Genomic DNA, 17,695 nt, shown 5'->3' with positions numbered 1-17,695 from the left:
GATAAAATAAAGTGTACCTAATTGGTTTTTTTTTTTTTTTTTTTTTTGGATAAAAAAGATGAACAAAGTTAACATATGCAAATTAAAAGCACTATCTTTTCAGTTTTTGCTTTAGGAACACAAAGCCGCATTTGTCTTATCATTATGTTATTAAATTCATTATATTATATCCGGTATCAGAATAATTGTAATTATTTTAAAACATATTTGGATAAGAAAATTTCAGTTTCGGAACAATTCTTAACAGTCGAAGCAATCAGTAATTTCAAAAGAAAATCAGAATCCTTTAATGATTGGGAAACATGTGAAGGAGAGGATGGACACGGAAACGGAAGTGGAGAGAGATAGGATTGATTGTTTTTCATGTTTTTTGAACAATTGTTTCAATTCAAAAATTTTTTTTCTTTCTCATCTCCCGCTCTTCCATTTTTCAATAACATCAGACGGTAACGGCAAGAGTATCGTAGCTAACCGAACAAAAATGGAACAGGAAAAAGTTCATATGCCAATTTCTCCTAGAATATTCCAAAAAATTAACCTATTGTTAAGCTATCCTTAACAAATATGAACTAATTGATTATTTTCCCATCATTTATCAGTCTCTCTCAGTACTTGCCGCAAAAATAGCTGAATGGTTTAGTATTTGGAGAAAAGTGCACAGGAATTATCATCACACAATTTTACAAGTTAAAAAAAAGGAAAAAAAACAAGATAAAAGGATTGGAAAAAGCAATTTAAAATTCTCAGCATTGAATGATTTAAGACGACGTTTGTACTGAATCAATCGATATGGCTGACTCCTTTTGTAAACCAAGTTCTATTTGATCATCAAAAAGGATTGGAGAAATGTCGCCTGTCTAACTTTTAAGTGAAAAAAAAACAATCGATATATTTTAGTTTGTGAAACAAAACAAACAGAAATAGAAGTTAAAAATAGTGTTTGCTATCGTTGGAGAACACACAAATTGTTCCTATTGTGCACTATCCGAAAAATAAAAAATAAGCGACGCTATTGCTTGGTGTTGTGCATTGAGCAAAACAGGACTTGAAGAAGTATGCCAATTATCTGTTATCAGTTATCAGTGATTAAAATGTTACGTTGTATCAGTACAATGTGTGGTTGTTTTTTTTTGGTCGATGAAGAAATGTTTGATATCTTACCTATGAAATACTTCTATCTTACAAAAAATGAAATCACGTAATCTCAAAATGCATTAAAAAAAATTTTTTTGAAAAAAATAAAATGAAGAAATAAAAACTGAGGTGGTAAAAGTGAAACGCAGTGCTTTGTTTTGGAAGAAACATTTTGTACCTGCGATAAGATAAGATAAGGATATATCACTTTGGCATAAATGCATAAAGCTTTTCGAAAAGTGGCAAATTAGCACCAAATGAACGCTTGATTTTAGGTGCATTAGGCCAAAGATTGTAATCCGAACAATATAACAATCGCATCCATTTATAGTAATGTATCATTTTTTCTTCTCGCCACAATGGACAATTCCTAAGCAAAATTCATGCTATTGCATAAAGGAACATTTGCATTCAAAGATAGTAATTGGATGAATATACTTAAAGCAGGAAGACCGTTAGGGAGTGGTACTGTACAGTCTTTATTTAAACACTTTCGAAGCAGTAAAGTAAAAGTTTGAGGAAATAATAGCATCAGCTTGTCTGGCGAAAATGTCTGCTTTTAATATGTACATCTACCTGCGCTTTTCTAACTATTCATGATCTAGAGTAGATAAGTTGCTTCAAAATTTGCAAACGAACCATTCAAAAATACAGATGAATATTTTAGGATTCTAAAATACTAACCTAAAAGCTTCATCCCGTGCTTCATGCTCTGGGCTACAATATGCTCGGAGCTGTGTGTTGTATTGTCTGAGGATTCGGGACAGATTTCGTTTATCCCTATCCATGTCGTTCAAAATATCTGGCGTTAACTTCTCACGATTCAAATAACACTTCTCAACTGGTAACACTTCAAACGGCGCTTCGTCCTACAACTTGCAACTTATTCAAAGAATAGAATATCTCTAAGAAATGCTTTAATATTTATTTTGTTAAAACTATTAGTATTTTGATAAAATTTTTCCAATTAAATGGCAAATTTCAATGATTTAAGACATAGGTAAGTGCTGCAACAAATGGTACTTATCAATAAATGTCACTTGAATTTAATTTCATTTCATTTTATTAAGTTGATTATACTTGATTTAGACGTCTTCAGAAAGAGTTTAAATGAACATTGTTCCAAGCAAGTGCTCCATGGAGAATATGATGGTAAATTATAGAATACCAAAATATGCAAGTCTAATTAGTAGGATAAGAATTTTCTAAACTGAGCCAATTTCATGTTAATTAGTTCTGGAAATAGATCGGCGGTAACTGGTGGTTTCTACTTTCAATGAAACTAGATAATGGGAAAATAATGAGAACAACTGAAGAGAATTTTTAGACTGGACGATGATGCCATTTATTTATTAAATTGTACAGCTGTAAGATAAGAAATTTCAAATAATTTTTGTTATCGTATAAGTTGTTGTATTTGTGATTCACAATCTTTCCTTTACTTATTTTAACACTTTCTTATCCTTTCGAAATATAAGTGTTATCATCCAATATTTTTTTTTTAAAAAAAAGAAATGTGTTAGCGATTTTAGCTAAATTGTTAGCGGCGAAAAGAATTTCAAAAAAAGTTTACCTCATCATCAATATCAATCGGTGGTAAATCATCTACATATTCTGGTTGCGAAATGGCTAATTCGATCATGATTGTCCCAACGACGATCGGACCTCGGGACGATATGCTGTTCCACTTTTCGCTCCACTTTAAGTTCAAATCCTCCTAGTGATGCCAACTTTGGTTCTTCTGTTTTCCGCTTCTTGTTTCCATTATTCTCGTTCAAGCTACCTGATTCGACCACTGAATTATCACCTTCCTCATCACTTGAAGTTGGTGTACTTTGCACTGATTTCTGAATATCAATAACAACCGGTTGTGTGGCGTTCTCGTCCATAAGCCGTATTTCGATCCGTTCAATTGGTGTATCCAGTCGCTCTACTGCAATTCATCCAGGCTGCCCACTGTTTAACTAGTCATTCCGGAAAACTGGACTTTTTATGCAAATTCAAAGCGGAAGTTTTGCATATCTGTCGTATTGAGATAGAGCTCAATTTCTCTACATCTTTTAGAATTAAATTTTATTAAGTTAACAATTTTGGAATGCTTTATTTTAACTTCGACTATATCAGCACCAAATTAGTATCAAAAAATCAAAACAAAAAAGTTTAATTTAGAAGAGATGCTTCAGATTTTGCCTTAAAAAATCGAAAATGTTCGTATTTCATCTCTTTTTCCCCCCTTCGCCGCTTTATTCTACTTTCCAAGTTATGTCGCAACTAAATTTTAGTGAGTTGTTGAAGAAATACCCCTAAAAGAGGTGGAAGTATCAATGATAACAGCCTTTTCGCTATCGGCCAGAACCACTGAATCAACATTGTTGTTTGCACCAAGTCGCATCGGCCCACTTAGCACCAAATTAACTTCAAACAATAGCAGATTTAATTTCCACATGTAACTGTTGAACATTATCTGTAATTCAATGGGATTCCAAAGCGATATTACTTGTTGAATTGATTCCAGCCATCGATATCTTACTTTAGACCTAAGATTTGTTCTATCAAAATATTTAAGACAAACGGTTCGGTGCAAATCCAAATTAGTCATAGTTACAGCAAATGTAAATCGAATGATTATTGGTGCTTGTGTTCTTAATGAATTGGAGGAAAGAAAGAGCAAAAGAGCAATATGAAAAATACAGTAAGTTGTAAGAAGTGACTGACACAAATCCTTTCTGGTTTATGGGATTCTTAAAGGTAAGTAATTAAAACAATACCTGAAGAACCTATAAGATTACTATAATTATGTTTAATAAAGGTAGGGAGAAAAAGAACGACTAACTTCCAATTTTATTACTCTTTACCTTGTTTTTCTTTTTTTTTTTTTAGTTTTAAAATGCTTGCTCCTAACTTCAAAGTTTTAATTTACATTTAATTTGAATTAAATCGAAAATTTGATTTTATAAAAAATCATTTTCCCTGATCTTATTATTTAAGTTTATTGTAACCCACTTCATCTCTATTTTGTAGCAACTCTCGGAAGATACCATTCATTTAAACCAGAAGTACTAATCAATCATCAAACTTTCTGGAACAGGTGCAAAGCAGTAAATGAACAGCAGTATGATGATGAAACATGAAGAAAAACTTTCGACAAATAGTGAAGTTTAATTCATATTCAAATATTTAATGAAAAGAAAAAAAATTCAGCGTTTTTTGGGTCAAATAAGAAATAATGGAAGCAGGAAAGACCTGTTGAGAAGATATTTTCGAGAAGAAAGCATCATGCTTAGGAAGACGCATCTATAAACGAAGAATTTGGTGGCGAATGGGAGAGTGGAAAGGTTAAGCAAAGAAGTCTAAGATTTCAGGAATTTTCGCAGTACCGAAAAGATTGAAAGAGATGATAGTGGTGATAAGGAAGAGGAGGAATTAAAAGATGCGGTAACCACAGCATTGAAAATCTAGCTTTTTTAAAATTTTTCTTGTGGTGGGGTTGTTGATAACGATAGCTCGAGCTAAAGAGACGAGGGGAAGTTAGGCACGCGGATCGAGAAGTGATTAGCAAGTAATCCTCCTTCTTTCCTCCCTGTGAAGGATAGATTTACCTTTGTGGAACAGTTGTTACATTTTAAAAATTGTTTCAGACTTCTATTACAGAGCCTTGCATTGGAATAGCTCGGTGTTACCTCATCTGGAAAATCTTAGAAATGTGGCTGCAGAAATCAAAACTCATTATCCAAATTTGAATCAACATTCACTCCATAGAGCCTGGGTATTAGGTTAACTTCTATACTCAAATTCGGAATAGTTGAAAATAGAAGTATATATGTGATTTCTGACCTTATTAAGATGATTTTTAATATTAGTTCCATAGACAACATCATTTTTACATTCGGAGAAACTCCCGACAACTACATTTCTTCAACATCTTCGGCTTTCGTTTTCGAAAATTGGATTTGAAGACTTAAATAAACACGTGGAGTTGGATATCAGAAATTGATCTTCTGTATTATGTAATATTTAATAGAAACAATCGTTATCAAATATCGCTGTTTCTCTTTTTTCCTTTAGGTGACAAAGAAGATTTAGTCATACCAGAATAAGTAAGCTGGTAGAAAATGATCAAACATGACTTTTCAATTTAGAAAGTTTTGAAATAAAATAAGGCATTTGTTCAGGAGAGGTGAAGAGATATTGCAATGAAATAAGCGACTGTTAGGGAACTAATTAATTCACTGGACTGCTAGTGATGCAAGAGATATTTTTAAAAATTAATTAATGTAATCCGTTGGATGATAGCACTTTAAAGGAAGTTTTCTAAAATAAATATTGCTTCTGAAAATTCAAGAAAGATAAAGAAGAGACCAATTACTGAATTTACCTAATTATAATATATTTAAGGGATTCATACATTCTATCTAAAGCTTCTCCATCTGACGAAGAATGAATGAATTCATGTTTGGATTATCTCTTCCTTTCCCGTTACTATTGAATTCGATTCCTAAAAGAAAATTATAGAAAATAATCAATAAATGGGAAGTTTAATGTTGGAATTTATCCGGCATTATATTTACCTACAGTTTCTCTTGTCCGATAGCTTAGCCAATGTTAGCGGAAAAAGATGTGATGGATTTAGTTGATTACTCACTCTTGCCTGCCAACTCGGAAGACACAAATATCAAATGGATGCATACCTTCTAATGCTAAACGATACAAGTTAAAAGTACACTAAAGTACTAAAAATCTTTGCTATTATCAAAGAAATAACGAAGGATAATATTCTATGAAGGTCACTAGGAATTACTTAGATTAAGGGAAGGAAGTATTCGATTAGGAATTGTGGATGACGGAAAAACAGATGATTTCTAGATTAGGCGATGGAGTTGAAGGAAATAAGGACGGTATCTTTGATGGTGACAAAGATTGATGAGAGTACCGAAGTAAAGCTCACTGAACAATTGGGAAATTGGTAATTACGATGCTGCGATATTACCAGATAAGATTCCGTTCAAGAATATCATGTAAAAAAAAAAGTAGTTGATCGAACTGTGTGACCAATCCTGAATGCTGCTGTTTTTTCGCCTGATCGATCTTTGAAACCGATCATCGGAGAAAAAAAAAGGAATAATCTTATTTGCTATAATTCCTTATCAAATATTCAATTTGTTTCAACAAAATGTGAGGAAAAATTAAAAATATATAAACAGTACATTAATTAACTTGTTTAAGTCTTCCAAAAATAATAAAATACAAAAAAAAAAAACTAGAAAATGACCGAAAGCTATAAATGATGCTGGGAAAAGAACAGAATTGTCACTAGACATTGTCAGGGAACTGATAACAATCAAAAAAAAGGACCCAGGATTCGGACAGTTTCGGAAAACATGAAAATTTCAGTCAGTATTAAACGGGTTTTCCTTTTTTAATATCTGTTTCATAATGGCCGCAGAAAAAGAAATTACTGGAATTATGCGTTGAGATGAAAATTTTCGCACCTTAGGTCACTCTCTATTGATCTTCATATAATCGTCGTAAAAGTAGTCGTCAGCAGATGTCCTCCTACTATCCGCCGATCACTAAGTATCCCTCTTCTTTGACTGTAGAAATGCTATCTTTACACAATCCGTTTCTTTTCCGTTTTCTAACAGAATTTACACTCCTTTTCATTTTACATGTATCTTAGTCTTGAAAACTTTCAGGTCTTCCTCTTTTAGATCAAAACACAGAGATTGCTCTGAAAACGATCCCTGCTCATAAGTAGAGACTTAGGTCAAAAGCTTGCTATGTCAATATATCGGCTTAAGGTTCAAGAGCTCAAGAGAGCTAATACCTATTGCTTACAGGATTTTTCGAATTGCGATATCAAATGCTTGGTGGTATCTTATAGCACTGTTTCATCTATTACTCTACAATCTTGTTTCAGGAGATCTGGCACAGTTGATCATAATGGGTAATATCATCCGGAAATAATAAACCCGCTTAGAAGTGTCCTCCTCTCTAATCGCAGAAACAGTTGCATCTTTTCAATTATTTGAAATATTAAAGGTTTCGAAATAAATTGCAATACCGACTGTCATCTATATAATCCTTAATTATGTGGAATTAGAAAGTTCAGACATCCTTTAAATTACATAACTTTTCTAAAGTCAAGTTGGAAATTGTGAAAGATTCCATATTACTTCGTGTTATAGTCAATAAACACTAATAGTAGGAAAAACGATACCAGCACGTCAACGATGCCGAAAGTTCGAACCACCGAACTGTTTGATATTCATCAATCGTGACTGCTCCGAGCCTACGATCATTTACGACGATTGCGCGGTATCCTAAAGAAAAAAAGCATTCTAAAGTAAACAAATGGCAACGCTGTTGGCGGGTAAGCTCAGGACGATTATTATTAATTGGTTGATTGATATTACTTCAAGAATGACTGATTGGATTTCAAGAATCGTTGCCACTTACATGATGGAAATCTTCAAATGGTTGATTAACGTTAGCCTAGAAGTTACATCAATGAAACTTTGGATGCAGAAACCTAGGTTGTTATTATCAGAGTAATACTTCTTTCTTTTTTTTAATATCTCCATGATGAAGCTCAGCAATAAGCTCATTTTTCTAGCAAGAAATTCTTTAAAATTTAAAAATCAACTCCTTACAAACGACTCCCTACAACTCTGATATCGTCCAATACTTGACACTTGAAAGTTCCATCAGAATATTTGCAGTGAATACAATTTGTATTTTTGGATAGAATATATTAAAATTGATGGTTATCGTAGTAGAAGAAGGTCTGCGAATGATATCTATGCAAAATTGTACAGAACAAGAAGAATGGATTACAGTTGCTGTGTTGCAGACTTGTAAATCTCAGAGTGTTACTGTAGAAAGATTATTTTGTTTCAAATAAGTTTCAAATAATATTACCTTTCCTTTTCATCGAGAAAATACATCATTTGCTAAAAAAATTGATTAATTTAAGATCAATTCAAGTTTAAAGATAATCAATAATGCGAGAATTTATAGCAGAGAATATTTGAATTGCTATGTACCGTATTAATTAGATGAAGTCATATCAATCAGACCGATATGGATTTGAAAGTCAGAATGATGAGTTTCTTCAAATCCATCCATTTAAATTCGTATCTGACGTTTGGTATATTAATCAATGCGAGACGAATTGCGTAATCGTTTTTAATGATTTTATCTATCCTCCATATTTTTATTTTTGGAAATTTTAAAGATTAAATTTATTTAAATTTGTTGTTAAAACTCTTCCAATGCGAAAAAAAATGGTCATCATTAACTTGACCCTTTTTTGTCCCATTTGCTGGAACTATCCTCTCATTGATTCATTAATAACTCTCCTGTAATGTGACCTCTTCCTCTAGATCAATCGTCGTCATTCTTCTTGATCATCCTCCTCCCTCACTTCAATACCTAACATTTTACATTCATTCAAGCATGTTGACTTTACAATTTCTATTCATTCTCGGCATTACACGGATTTCCCAAACATGCCTTCCAAATACCAAACGTCTTTATGATCAAAAATTGGACTTTAAACCAAAACCCATAATTAACGATTTAGAGGATATTATTACTGGACTAAACACCACCAATCACTTGTATCAATATTACGCGCAAAAAAAGGACAAAAATGAAGGTTGAATCTTTCCCTTTGTTATTTCAATTTGGTATGTGATAAGATCTGAAACAAAGACAATATAGGAAATGTACAAAGAATATGACGAACAAAACAAGGATGATACTGGTCAAATGAAATAAACCTGTACATCCAGACGGTCTCCGGTATTACTCAGAGTAATATCGGAGCTTTAGTTCTGTTACTCTTTGGAAAACTATTATCCGTGATCACACTTTACCCGTAAATATGAAGTTCCAGTGAATTCAGTGGTAGAAGAGGTATGATAATAATTGTTATTATGTCATGCTGATGAACGGTATGATAATTGCAGCATGTCATGCATGTCCGAAGTTCAAATTACCCGATTGCACAGTTCTCAAAGAAGGCTTGCGTTGTGTAAACCCTAAAGTATGGTATCATCGTGGCAGTTATTGTTTGCATGCTGAATTCGCTTGCAATCACAGTTTTCATGCAGTGCAAGGACGAATGATTGACAGAATCCGATTGGAGTAAGTTGTACTGTTTCGATCACATAGCAATCATATCGTACCAGCGGAATAGCACGAAGAAAAGTTAATTTGTAAAGAGTGAAACATTACTGAGGGGCGCAAATGAACATGCTAAAGCCTTCTTCAATCTAATCAAGGGTAAGAGTCTGGTAAAGTTGCTCAGTAACGGTAGTAAGCTCTTTCGAAGTTTCAAATTTTCGGCAATTTCATGAAATCTTTGTCAAAAATATGAAAGTAAGAAAGCCATTGTTGTTGCAACCTCATTTTACTTTTTAGTGATGATTACGCGGATCCAAGCAAAGATGACGCAAAACACAAAACATACGGTGTGCATCAGTTACACAGATTGGATGAAAGAATTCAACGTTTTCCTATAAGGGGATTTAAGCGTCTTCCACGTGAAAGTTTATATTGTATGACTGATAAACGATGGTACTACCGTTCCAATTATCCGCCTCTTATCATTCGAACTGACCAGATTTTCTGTTTATAGATGAAATGGGTGAGGGATAAAATTACCATACTAACCTTTTGTACGTGGACTAAAATTAAATTACATTTCGCATATGTAGTGCATTTCTCAAAGTTGTCCAGATTAATTAGTTATCACAGATTAAATAATCTATACTTCTCATTTAAAAATCAAAATGTTAAATGAACAAATGAGAACGTTTTTTTTCTACTCAATAACCTGAAAACTATGCATCGTATTGTACTGCAAGAATAGTACAGTATCAATACCTACCATAAATTGATTTTTGCGTTTTGAATCCAATTCTGCTTATTGATATCATGTTCGTTTGTTAAAAGTTCTCGAATTGTTTATACTTCATAATTTTACGAAAATGACAAAATTCGCAACTTATTTTCAGCAAAATTATGCTTTTTGAGCAAATGTTGAATTGTTTTCTACTCGGTATGTTTTCTACTTTTCTATTCGGTAGTATCCGATCTGTAAATAATGACAAAAGTTGATTTTGCATTTTTTCAAAAATGACTAGTCTATCAAAGTTAATGTGAGAGTCCTCATAATTACTAAAATGTTATGCTATATTTTTTGTCATTATATCGAGAGAGAAACCCGTCGATCGGACTTTACTTTAACACGTTAGTCCGATCAACAGACACTCTCTATATATAAAGACAGAAACTATCAATTTTGCTGAGAATTCAAAGAAGGGCATTATATCAGAATTATATGATATATTATTTATAAGTATATCAATATATATGAGTCGTTGTAGATAGATACAATGAAATTGAAATGAAATGAAATGCTTTGTTCAAACAAATCGATAAGTTTTAGTTCACTAATGGATGGAATAAGTTCGAATACATTAAACTAAATGAGAAATGAAGTGTAATCAGATCAGAGTGGCATGCTTTAAAATGAATTTAAGTATATGTGTATCTTAGTGTAGTAACGGTAAATAATTTTGATACAAATCTATCTCAACTATCCATCAAATTCGATGTGTAACTAACAGGTAGCCATATGACGTGGGATTAGGCGATGAAATTATGGAATAATATGAAGTACTTGCATTTCACTGGTATCTGTCGTAATGGATTCCGACAGCACTTCGTCACCAGCAACTGCACATTCAAAATCCTTTAAGACAATAAAGTGGATTTGAATCTAGGGAATTAATGATCGACACCGAAATTAATGATATTATATAAATTTGATCTTTTGATTCCTTTTGCAAATACTTATAATCTTTCAGCTTTCTATTAAGCTTTCTATTTCAGTTCACTATTTTTCAAATATCGCATATCTGAATTTAGTTGATCATTTATTAGATGCAAAATTAATTTTAGAGATGAAGAAGTGGAGGAATTGTGAAATTAGAAATAAAGATACTTTTTTAGAAAGGACTTTAATGCGTTGTCCGTTGCGTTTAGTGTGTGGATCGAATAATTCACTGAAGTAGCTGTTTTCAAGAAAACGTGGACCGGATAAGCGGTTGACCGGGTTATATACCAATACTTGTGCTAATAAATTTAATGCATTGTGATCAGCGCGTTTTATTAACTAAAGGGATTTGAAATGTATTATGAGAATTACAAATGTTAAATAATTTGTCTCAGGAAGTAATTATTTTTGGAATAATTTCTTATGTTACAAACTCTTGACTTTTGTAAAGAGTGGATTTGAAATTTAAAAAGCGTACCATTTTGAAACCAGAAGGGTTTGGTTTCTTCATTATCTAAAAATTTGTCTAGTTAAAAAGATTTTGATATAGAATAATGCTAAAATAAATCAATCAAACTTGATAAATTTCCAAGGCACAAATTGAATTGAAAAATGAAACAAATTAATTCGGCAAAATTGAAGATGTGAACTGAATAATGGAAAAGGGATTAAATTGCAAATAAGAAAACATGAGGATAATGGATAAAGTGCCCAGCCCCACATATTGTCGTATCATATAAAAACCGATACTATTAAGATTCTTCAGAATCGAACGAAATTAAGAAATAGGGTTTGATCTAACAGATCAGACCTTGTGAACTTCTGCTTAAAAACTTTGTAAAAAGAGTCTCACACATTACATCTGTACTATATCAGTTTGAAGGTATTGCAGAAGATTAAGAAACGAACATCATCACGAAAATCATCGCTTTGGAGAACTTCACTGGTCACTCGCATCGCTGCGATATCACGCGGACTCGGGTATCCCAAAATGTTGATCACAAGCTGTAAATGAAACTATTGCAAGATAATTTTATGAAATGTATGTTAATTTATTGGAAAAAATAACCCTAAGCTGTTGGTTGGTAGTTTGTCCTGGAAATAGAACGTGGTTTTTTAAAAGTTCGCCGAATACACAACCGCATGACCATCGATCTAAAGAAATTTTATTATATTTAGGAGAAGGCCATGCTGATATGAGTAAACTATTAGGTTAAAAACCATCAGGCTAGACGATGGTCTTTTCATCTTTACTTTTGTTCAGTTAAGAAGATAGTTCAAAATATTTTATGTGGAAGTAAAATAAGTGCTGTTGGGCTGGAATTTATCAGCAATGCTGGCTCTGTTGTGGAAGTATTCTATAAAAATTTCTGGAAGGAAAAGAGAGAAGCATAACCAATTTCGCATCGGTATCGAATAGAACCCAAAATAAGTTCTGGTGCACGATAATATCTGGTCACATGATAGTGATGTGATGTCGTTGCTTTGTCATGTATTATCTATAAAGAATATGATACTATTCAGATGATACGTTCGAAATATTTGTAAAAAAATTACTTTTATTTAAGGTTGCATAATAACTAACTTTTGAGGATCCAAAATCGGTAATTTTAAGCATTCCACTCTTATGATCTACCAGCAAATTTTGTGGTTTTATGTCTCTGTGACAGACATTGTTCTGCAATAAGAATTCCGCCTAAGATGATAAGCTGAGATTCTTGAATTTCCCAAAAATTTCCCTCATAAATCGTCGAAAAAAAAACTTTTTCCAAATGCGCTTGTCCACGGAATAACTGCCAAATATACAATTTGATATCCAAAATGCTTAGAGGACCGTACCGTTCCCGAACCTCATACAAATTCATTGGAAAAAATTCAAACACCAATGCCGTACATATCTGCAAGATCCAGTCAATTCAGCAAAACGAATAAATGGATAAATCATTATTTTTATTTCACAAAATAACCGATTAAAGTTGTTAAAGTTCTTTATGACAGAAAAGGATATTGTCGGAGAAGGTCACCAATTTAAAATGTGTATCAAATTCGCAGCAGACCTTTTGATCAGGATATGATTGGCTGAATTTATACAACAGTTGAACAATATTTTTGTGATGCATACGGTTCAACATCATTAAAATTTGCACCTCCATTGATCTGTGATTTGCTAGAAGTTATAAAACCAATTTTTTAAAGAGGATTTAAATAATTCACTAGAAATTACCAACTTTATACCGCAGGATGATTTCTGAGAACCTTAGCAAAAGCAGTCAACAGAACAACTTAAACTTTTGCGACTTTTCTTACATCACTCGAACGATCTGTGAAAAACCATGAAAGAAGTGAACACAGGTGTTTGGAATGAATTAAAGATGCCGAAAGAAGGTGCAATAAAACTTGACAGCTTTGGAATATTTGACGAAAAGCTGGTGATTTTGTTTTTTTATCTTTTTATTAAATCAATCAAAGATCACACTTCTATTGTGAACAGCAATAATTGTTATTGCGCTGGATACACTTCTCATTTTTCATTTCAGTCGAATAAACAACAAAATCGACCCTACTCCTCCAAACCAAAAACTAGCTCACTCTGATCTGACCATGACTTCTTAACAGCTATCAATCGATGCTGTGGGTATCTGAGCAATCCCTTGTAAACATTTGAAAAAATTCCGTTAGAGAACAGATGAAGATTTTCCATTACTAATTCCACCTGATTCTAAAATATGCACCTAATCATGTTCATCAGTGGTGGAAACTGTCCCTTCTTTTGGTCCATTGCACTTCTTAAAAAAAATAAAATAAAATATGAGCGAGGAATTAAAACTGATCGCTACTAATTTTATCAAATTTCAACCAAAGCAACTGTAATTTAAAACCGTTTCGTGCTTTCCGAATTCTTCTGCAATCTGTTTAACCACATAAGCTGCTGACATTGGCTATCTCTTACTGATAAAAAAAAATAAACGAAATAACCAGGTGACTCTGAGATTACTATTTAAGTACTACCCGATCATTTTGCATAAATATATACATATGTATATATATATGAATTTAATAGTAAACAGTGAATTTAATATGTAGACTTTGTTTATTTCCTGTAAAGTGATGATTTTCCAAGCTTTAAAATTTAGGATTAAAGTTTCAGACCAGTTGGAATAAAGATGAATTTGCCAGTTTTTCAAGTTCTATCTGGATATGCTCAAACTATCCATGAAATTAGACTCTTTGATTACTAATTATTATGCTGCAAGAGATTATTTGGAAGACGAAATACAATGGCAGATCTAAAATTGCTTATTTAGATACAGACCAAAAAAAAGTTGGTTGTTTTGTTTAGGTGCAATAGATACCAAAATGACAAAAGTAAGCTATCGACAAGAATATTATCGAATGGATGATGGTCATATTTTTGTTTAACTTAATTTAGGAATCAAAACCAGTGTCTGTGAAGCCAATGAAGATCTTTCGTATAAGCCATCGAAGACAAATTTACACCTTATTATTTATCATATAACTTTTATTTTGAACTCACTGCTCATTAGTATTTGAACGCAATTTTGCTAGGATCAATGGTGAAGATAATATTAACCAATGAGACAGTATTCTGTGGGAACAAATAAAGAATCACTTGCACAAGCAGCTTTTACGTATTCCGAAGGATAAGATGGAAAAAGTGAGAATTAAGAGATCCAAATAGATAGCGATGAATTTCTAGCATGAAATTTGATATTTCAAATGGGGATGGTACCATAAGTTCCCTGTCCATGATTTATTTCTGAAATAGATTAACATTTCAATTACAAGCGCTAACCAAATTTATGGGATTTATTGAAGGCAGTCCATGAGCCGCAATAACCAGAATGATCAATCTTAGCTTGACCTAACAGTGGACATTGATGAGTGTGGACATTTTCGGTGGACAACAGTGGACATTTTCCATCACACTGATAACGAGAAAATTGCAGGAAGAAACCGAGAGGGGCATTCTCAAAGCAGGATTTGATCCATGTTTAGCACATTGCTTAGGGTGTGTGGACAATCTGGGAATTGGGGAAGACCTTATGCTCACATTCCATCATCTAACTTGAACTCCCTACTATGTTGCTAACCTTCTCTGTACTTTTTTCCTCCTCTTCACTGTTCCCTCCATGTTTAGCATCCTCCTTATTTTGAGTAGTCTTTTTATCCTCCTCCTTTTCGCCTTCCTTTTTCTTCTCTTCATTTTTCTTCTCCGTATCCTTATTGCCGTTTTCCTTTTTCCCTTCTTTTTCCCCTTCCTTCTTGTTATTTTCCCCTTTCTTATCTTTCTCTCCTTCTTTCACTTCCCTCACCTTCGACTCAACGGTTTTTGTCTGAAAAAATTTCAAATTTCGCTCTTTATAAGCCGCTTCAGATTGGATGAATGTTATTGGTATGGTCTACCTGAGCTGCGACTGCTGCCTGTTTAATCTGCGGTAGAGTAAGGGCCTGCCCAGGAGCACAAGCTACTTCTGGACAGGACCGTACGCAAGTCGGACCTGGAGGAACGCGAAGTTGTTGGAACGTGACCTGGAAATTCTGATATTTCAATGCTTATAACCGTGACAGGGATGGCTGAATTTTTCAAAAAAAATTTACTCGAATGGACACGAAATAGACTGCCGGAGTCTAGCAATTTGACATTGCTAACTTGCTTAACACCCAATTTGGACAAATATTTCATCAGTTGATTTAAGATTTTAATAAACCTGCAAGTCGTCGTCGATGCAAACAACAGCACCTGCGTTATTGAACTGTCCCGCATAATTTGGGGCAGAGAATATCGTGATCAACTTTTTACCGACCATCAATTCGTATCCGTCTTGTACGACCTAAAAACTTTCTTGGTTAGTTGTTAGACAAATTTTCGGCAAGATTCGTTGCTTGAAATATTTCAGTATGTCATATTTATATCCCTCTCCTTATCTGTTTCATGTCTAAAAAAAAAATGTTACCTGATGGGCTCGGATGACAAGGTCAATTTTTAACAGTTTGCAAGCGGCAAGCAAAGCACCTTTACCGAATGAATAACTGAGACCGCGTGGAGAGTAGAACCATCCATCTCCTTTATTTGTTGGGTCTGACCAAACCAAATCGATCAGCAATCCACGATCCTAAAGTATGATTTGCAAACTACATTCAATTAACAAATAATAGAAGAACCTCATATGTACTAAAAACATTTCAAATGCAGCTGAACACTTACCAGCGGTTCGCAAGGGCGTTTAATTTGGCGGATTTGCTCGAGACTGGTAAGATGCGGTGATAGGCCACCATGCATGCAAAGAACACGTTTAGAGATAAGTCCAGCCATAGGCATACGGTTGAAAAATGACTGGAAATCCCACCATAAGCCAACGCTAAAGCATTTTTCTATTATTTCAAAAGACTTATAAAATTCTCAACACAATGGTAAAAATGTTTCAAAACACTTGCAGTTTAAGCCGTTAAATGGCTCACCCATATTTAAGCGCACATTCGTTGTAGAAGCCGTATATACGATTTACTGCTGGGGTCTCGTGGTTCCCTCGAAGCAAAAAAATGCGATCTCGATATTTCACTTTCAAACACAGCAGATAAATCATTGTTTCAATCGATTGCGGCCCGCGATCGATATAATCTCCCAAGAAAATCATTTTCACTTCCGGTACTCTACCGATCACTCCAAATAGTTTATGCATGTCCTGTATTTTATATTTCAAGTTTAGCAGCATTAAACTTATGATTCAGACTGTTCAAGGTTCAAGATATGAGATCGAGTGGATGAGCGATGAACAAATTCAGCTTTTAATCCCTCTTTTTTCCAGTTTTTGAAATATGTGTTCTCCGTAAAAGTCTTGAAAGCACAACATTTTCATCTCATTTTGAATTTCATCATATATACATATACCTACCCTACTCCCGAGAGGAGCCTGTAAGTGCGAAAAATCATCAGTTTCCTCACTTCATACTGCCCATGGATATCGCCAACAACTTTGATTGGCACTTCAACTTCAACCAGTGAACCTTCTTCCATCATAATTAGCCCAGCAGTGGACATTAATGCCAATATTTCTTCCAACGTTATTTTTTGATTCATTTGAATCCCCTGAAGATTTTTATTCCTCTCCCATGCGACTCTTTGATAGCTATGTGTCTGCACATCAATCAGCTATGAAAATGAATTGCATTGATTTGGAACGTCGCTAATTAATGCGGATAATGAGCAAAATATCTATTTTAGTACAGTTTCAAAGCAAAAGAAAATTTGGCATCTAATCAGGCGACAAACAAAAAAGGACTGTATAATGAACCACTATTACGAGAGAGAAGCGCGCACACTATGCATTGAAGCAGTACTGATTATTATTCTCTAAAAACTCCAGATTCGACAACATCCAATCAAGGATGAAGTCTTCAATCTGATTAGGTCAAACTGATTTACTTTTTTGGTACCCATTTCTTCTAGTACAGCTATCATTTTGTCCAACGTTTCCGCTGTAACGCCTGTAGCCATCGCTTTACTTCAGTTCTCTTTGCAATAATTTCAAACGATATCTGGAAACGCAACTGCTCTGCACCTATGGCTGCTTTACTTTAATTGACAGTGATCCGTCGAAATTATAAGATAAAGGAAGCAGAGTACGTGACACTGCCGGCTGCCAATATCAGACGATAAAATAAACTAATAAAGCTGGAATCATTCCTAACTATTTT

The 17,695-nt window shown here is 33.7% G+C and overlaps 5 protein-coding genes across 5 annotated transcripts; 1 reads left to right on the top strand and 4 right to left on the bottom strand.

Annotated features, from left to right (window-relative positions):
* Positions 1-1,338: 1,338 nt before the first annotated feature.
* Positions 1,339-1,993, bottom strand: LOAG_16365 (hypothetical protein; the record flags this gene model as incomplete). Its single annotated transcript, XM_020449018.1, has 2 exons — positions 1,819-1,993; positions 1,339-1,504 (listed from the first exon to the last, which is right to left on the bottom strand). Exons 1-2 carry the CDS (start codon positions 1,920-1,922, stop codon positions 1,339-1,341), a joined length of 270 nt encoding a protein of 89 aa, XP_020307567.1. The 5' UTR covers positions 1,923-1,993.
* A 742-nt stretch (positions 1,994-2,735) lies between these two features.
* Positions 2,736-3,526, bottom strand: LOAG_16364 (hypothetical protein; the record flags this gene model as incomplete). The annotated part of the gene is made up of 2 exons (XM_020449017.1): positions 2,736-3,067; positions 3,436-3,526. The coding sequence occupies 2 exons, from the start codon at positions 3,524-3,526 to the stop codon at positions 2,736-2,738; spliced, it is 423 nt and encodes a 140-aa protein (XP_020307566.1).
* A 5,565-nt stretch (positions 3,527-9,091) lies between these two features.
* LOAG_00255 (hypothetical protein) lies at positions 9,092-9,775 on the top strand (the record flags this gene model as incomplete). The annotated part of the gene is made up of 2 exons (XM_003135795.1): positions 9,092-9,282; positions 9,559-9,775. 2 exons carry the CDS (start codon positions 9,092-9,094, stop codon positions 9,773-9,775), a joined length of 408 nt encoding a protein of 135 aa, XP_003135843.1.
* A 1,007-nt stretch (positions 9,776-10,782) lies between these two features.
* Positions 10,783-13,914, bottom strand: LOAG_00254 (CMGC/GSK protein kinase; the record flags this gene model as incomplete). Its single annotated transcript, XM_020445389.1, has 11 exons — positions 10,783-10,894; positions 11,147-11,277; positions 11,457-11,492; positions 11,888-11,983; positions 12,048-12,133; positions 12,375-12,477; positions 12,564-12,656; positions 12,742-12,876; positions 13,036-13,135; positions 13,543-13,697; positions 13,858-13,914. 11 exons carry the CDS (start codon positions 13,912-13,914, stop codon positions 10,789-10,791), a joined length of 1,098 nt encoding a protein of 365 aa, XP_020304150.1. The 3' UTR covers positions 10,783-10,788.
* An 873-nt stretch (positions 13,915-14,787) lies between these two features.
* LOAG_00253 (hypothetical protein) lies at positions 14,788-17,495 on the bottom strand (the record flags this gene model as incomplete). Its single annotated transcript, XM_020445388.1, has 9 exons — positions 14,788-14,925; positions 15,091-15,333; positions 15,404-15,529; positions 15,709-15,831; positions 15,955-16,113; positions 16,206-16,359; positions 16,460-16,683; positions 16,944-17,087; positions 17,424-17,495. The coding sequence occupies 9 exons, from the start codon at positions 17,493-17,495 to the stop codon at positions 14,788-14,790; spliced, it is 1,383 nt and encodes a 460-aa protein (XP_020304149.1).
* Positions 17,496-17,695: the final 200 nt, after the last annotated feature.

This window comes from Loa loa (genome assembly GCF_000183805.2).
Source record: "Loa loa unplaced genomic scaffold supercont3.1, whole genome shotgun sequence".
Taxonomy (NCBI): Eukaryota; Metazoa; Nematoda; class Chromadorea; order Rhabditida; family Onchocercidae; genus Loa; species Loa loa.
This window is presented reverse-complemented; position numbering and strand designations above follow the sequence as displayed.